Below are 5,087 nucleotides of genomic sequence, written 5' to 3' on the forward strand. Positions count from 1 at the left end.
GGAGGGCATGGCAATCCACTCCAGTATTCTTGCCCAATAAATTCCATGAACAGAGGAGCCTGACAGGCTGTAGTCCATGGAGTCACAAAGAGTCGAACATGACTGAAGTGACTTAGCATGCATAGCACTTACTATAACAGGATATTGTTCTAAGCCTTTCATAAACATTAACCTGTTTAACCTTCAAAACCAATCAATTATTCGGTTCCCATTATTTTGTAAAGTTGGAAAGAGAGTCATGCAGAGTTCAGGTCAATTGTCCCAAGTTTCACAGCTAATAAAAGAAGATAGAATTCAAACTCAGGCAGTCTTGGTTCTAGAGTCCTGAGTTCTAAGAAAAAGATGCTGCTACCTTTGTTTGGGATACATGTATATGTGTTTGGGTGTGTATTTTTGTTTGTATTTGAAGATGATTTCATGGTCTTTAAATGCTACTATGTCCTGAGCAGGACTCAGAATCAAACTGACTTTCCAGAATTGACCTGGGTCCTTGTAGTAATTATCAGGATCTGTTGAAGTAATAATCACATTTTCAGTTTACTAGTAAAGAAATTACAAGCAATGTCAAAAGGGGAAAGACTGACTTATTTTTCTTCTTCTATTTACTACAATATTATTATTATTATTTTCTTAATTTTATATCTTTAAAGTTTCACAACCTTTTCCCAAGACTTTTTTGGAGGCATCTTTCACCTCTTTGTTTCTTAGACTATAGATGAGTGGGTTCAACATGGGGATCACCACTGTGTAAAACACAGATGCCGTTTTGTCTGTGTCCAGGGAGTAGTTTGACTTGGGTTGCAGGTACATAAAGATCAGCGTGCCATAAAAAATAGTAACAGCGTAATAGTAATAGTAATAGTAATAGTAATAGTAATAGTAATAGTAAACCATGTGGGAACCACAGATAGTAATGGCCTTGCGTCACCCCTGGGTAGAGCAGATCCTTAGGATGGTGGTGATGTTGAAGAAGTAGGAGGTGAGGACAATGGAAGACAAACAGATCATATCAAAACCAGCAAAGGCAAAGATCAGAATTTCCTTCGTGTGTGTCGGAGCATGACAGAGCCAAGAGAAGGAGGTCATCACAGTAGAAGTGGTTAATAACATTGGGGCCACAGTAAGTTAGACGGAAGGTGATGATGGTGTGGAACAGGGCAACCCGAAAGCTGTATACATATGGAACGGCCACTAATCGAATGCAGACTCTTTTTGACATCAGGGTGGGATAATGCAGGGGACTACAGGTGGCTACATAGTGATCATAGGCCATGGAAGCTAAGAGGAAAGACTCCGTGATCCTGAAGGTGAGAAAACAGCCCAGTTGCATTGCACAAGCATAGAAAGCAATAGTATTGTGTTCCACAACAAAGTTAACCATCATCTTTGGTGTGATAGCAGAGGAGTAACAAAGATCAACAAAGGCCAAATGACTGAGAAAATAGTACATAGGCGTGTGGAGTCAAGCATCAATTCTGATCAAGGTTATCAAGCCCAGGTTGCCCAGCACCGTGACCAGATAGATGATCAAAAACACCATGAAGCAGGGGACCTGAAGCCCTGGCCGGTCTGTAATTTCTTTGAGAATGAATTCAGTGACAAAAGTAAAATTCACTTCAGCCATTTAATCTGATGGATTTGGCAGAGTTAGTTGTGAGTTGAAGAATAAAAATGACACTTTCTACGGCCTCTGCCAGTGCATCTTCTATCTGTGAGTCACACCATCTTGTGGGCAAAAGGTAGCTGCAGCTCTCCAACGGCATGCCATTCTTGCCCCAGGGAAAGGAGTCTATTACTCTCAGAGTAGTCTGCTTAAGCCTTACTTTGCTTTACAAAGAAGCAGTACTTCTTTGCTTTGTGATGTAGAAAATATGGGAAGATGCTGATTAAAAATTAAATAGTATCTGAAAGAAAGCACTTGAGACAACTAATAGTAATATTCCAGTGTTTTTGGTGCCACCAAGGTTTTGATGTCCATCTATATGTTACAGGGAATAACTTACTCCATGTTGGATATATTTCTTTTTTTTAACCTTTGTTTCCTGTTGTGTTTGTTTACTGAAAGAATACTGTTCATACATGTTGGTCTACCTCGGAAAACCCTACCCCTCTGCCTGAATGTTAAACCAAAGTGCATTTGTTCAGGAGCCTGTCCACTTGGGGATGGCTACAGGAGGGAAGAAACATATCCTCTGCCCAAGGCTTGTCATTCCAGGAGATAATTGCAGAATTAATGGCCTTTTAAATTTACTTCTTCATCCTCCCCTCATCTCTGTTCTGTAAAAGAACCTGTCATCCAGACCCCGATTAGATGATTATTTTGAGACATCAGTCTTCTATCTTCCTGGTCTGCTGGCTTTCAGAATAAAGTCAATATTCCTTGCTTCAACACCTAAACTCACAGTTCATTGGCTTGCCTTGCAGTAAGCAGGTGAGCTTGGATTCAGTAACAAATGTGACAGTTAAAAATACCTGATAGATAAATGAAAGTACACTTATATTTCCCTGCTTTTCAATTTTGTGTAAGTCCCCAAAGCTTTAAAATATAAAAATGATCTAGCATGACTTAGTTACTTACTTTTATAAAATAAGTACTTGATGCTATGCAAGTTAAAAGGAAATTAATCAGATCTATGGGAAAATATCATTCTGTTTGTATAAGAATTAAAGAGACTTAGGATTATTTTCCTGGAGAAGGCAATGGCAACCCACTCCAGTACTCTTGCCTGGAAAATCCCATGGAAGGAGGAGCCTGGTAGGCTGCAGTCCATGGGGTCGCCAGGAGTCGGACACGACTGAGCGACTTCACTTTCAATTTTCACTTTCAGCATTGGAGAAGGCAATGGCAACCACTCCAGTATTCTTGCCTGGAGAATCCCAGGGATGGGGGAGCCTGGTGGGCTGCCGTCTATGGGGTCGCACAGAGTCAGACATGACTGAGAGACTTAGCAGCAGCAGGATTATTTTCCAATTCAAAAATTTGCCACATTTTGTAGTTTGTTTTTGAGAGATAACACAAATGAAGTAGTATGTTAGATAATTTGTTATATACTATGCATAGATAAATAATTTTTCCCATAAACGAGTGTCAATATATTTCAGGGGCTTAATATATCCAAAGTACTTAACTTCAGTTGTAAACAAAGTTTTGTGGAAATATGTATAGGAGTTCGTCACGAATGCTTCAGAACAATTACTTGTATTTCTGACAGCTCTGAAGAAATAAGACTAGTTTCTCCAAATCCAATGTTAGACTATTTGGATTTTATTTTTGATCATGTCTTTATTTCCCACATAGTGGAACCATGGAATAATAACAACAACAAAAAAGGAGCCTCAAGATGTTACTGTGTATAACTCCTTCATATTTCAAATTTTATTCATTAATACTATTATTATTTATCTGTTGAAGTTGAAGGCTGTCCTTATTAGATACTCTACCTAGTCAAAACATTGATTCACTTGTGGTATAGTTTCTTGCTAACACTCTCTGATGAAATTTCTTTCCCATCATATCTGAGTAGCAATGGAAAGAATCCAGGCTTAGAGCTATGGTCACAGAGAGTAGGGACTCCCCTGGTGGCTCAGCAGTAAAAAAATACGCCTGCCAGTGCAGGAGATGCAGGTGCAATTCCTATGTTGGGAACATCCCCTAGAAAAGGAAATGGAAACCCACTCCTGTGTTCTTGCCTGGGAAGTCCCATGGACAGAGGAGTTTGGTGGGCTACAGCCCATGGGGTTGCAAAGGGTTGGAAATGACTTAGCAACTAAACAGCAACAGCAACAGAGAGAGATGATACAGTGTGGGTGTAACTGGGTTTGATTGACTGCAGAGCCCATATCCCTAATCCACCAAGCCATGCTGCCCAGTGTGTAACAATACTGGCAGATAATGTCCATTTTGCTCTAGTATGAACCTAATGTTGAGAGAAGTCAAACATGAAAACTGTAGTTGAGCCAAATTTCAGGAGATCAAACTTCTAAAAAGTTTTCTAAAAGTATTTGAAGTACAAGTAGATATCTTGTAGAAAGGACTGAAATGCAGAGAGTATGGAAGTAAGAAATGCAGTTAAGATGTTAGAGATATTATGATTCCATTTAATACCACAGTTCATAAAGGAGAAAGATTTCTAGTGGAAAGCTGTTTCCAGGTGGACGGTTGACTATTCACTCTACAAACTTCACATGACTCACCTGCTTAGCCATGATTCTCTCTCTGAATGTAATCATTCCAAAGTCGGCTGGGTGGTTTACTAGTTCCTAGATCCCTCTGAGTCTAAATTTGCACCTCTTGAAATATCCAAAAGATATGATATCTCCTTCTCTGTTTCTCTCAAAGTATGATGAGCTGAACAAATTATACTGGGGGTTTGAAAAAAAGTATAATTATCTATATTCCTGAAAGAACTATACTTCAAGTATACCTATCAGACAATTTCCACAGAAGCAAAAGTAGGCTGTATTAAGGACAGCAATGTAAAAAGACCATAGACTTTCATTCATTTAAGTAAGAAGCCGAGTTTTGTGAAAGGATAAGACGAGCATTTAAATTCTGAGTAAAGTATGAATGTCCATATTCTTTTTAGATCTCAGCTTCCTCAATTGTAAAATCAACTAAAACATGTTTTATGTTTTAATGAATATTGAATGTATTAATGTATGTAAAGGCTCAGTAAACTCTATGATAAATAGTGAATACTCAAAAGATATTTGCTTTAAAAAGGGAAGTAAATCAGAACATAAAAAAATAAATAAATAAACATACTTACTCCAAAAAGCTATCTGAAAAACGGAACCACTTCAACACAGTGTCAGACTCTATCTTGGTGAATCTGCACAGTAAAGGAAACATTATCATTAATGGTGAAATCCAGACTTTTTTCCCACAAATTTCAAACTAGAAAATCAACTTTAAACCAATTTCAAAATATGTGTGTGCATGAAAATGGTACTCACAGCAGTAGACTGACTTCCTGAAAAAGCTCTCCACTGCTTCCAATTTCTCCTAACCTTTGTCTTTCCACCCAGTTTTCTCCCACAGCACTGACACCAGTCCTTTCTAGCTTGTATGATTATTATATGATCGA

The 5,087-nt window shown here is 38.5% G+C and overlaps 1 protein-coding gene across 1 annotated transcript; it reads right to left on the minus strand.

Moving 5' to 3' along the window:
- Positions 1 to 636: 636 nt before the first annotated feature.
- LOC145512099 (olfactory receptor 8U3-like) lies at positions 637 to 1,624 on the minus strand. The gene is given in 2 exon segments (XM_081505673.1): positions 637 to 1,045; positions 1,047 to 1,624. Coding segments are annotated over 2 exon segments (987 nt in total).
- Between the last annotated feature and the right edge of the window lie 3,463 nt (positions 1,625 to 5,087).

This window comes from Giraffa tippelskirchi, chromosome 7, assembly GCF_054371585.1.
Source record: "Giraffa tippelskirchi isolate mGirTip1 chromosome 7, T2T-mGirTip1v1.2.pri, whole genome shotgun sequence".
Taxonomy (NCBI): domain Eukaryota; kingdom Metazoa; phylum Chordata; class Mammalia; order Artiodactyla; family Giraffidae; genus Giraffa; species Giraffa tippelskirchi.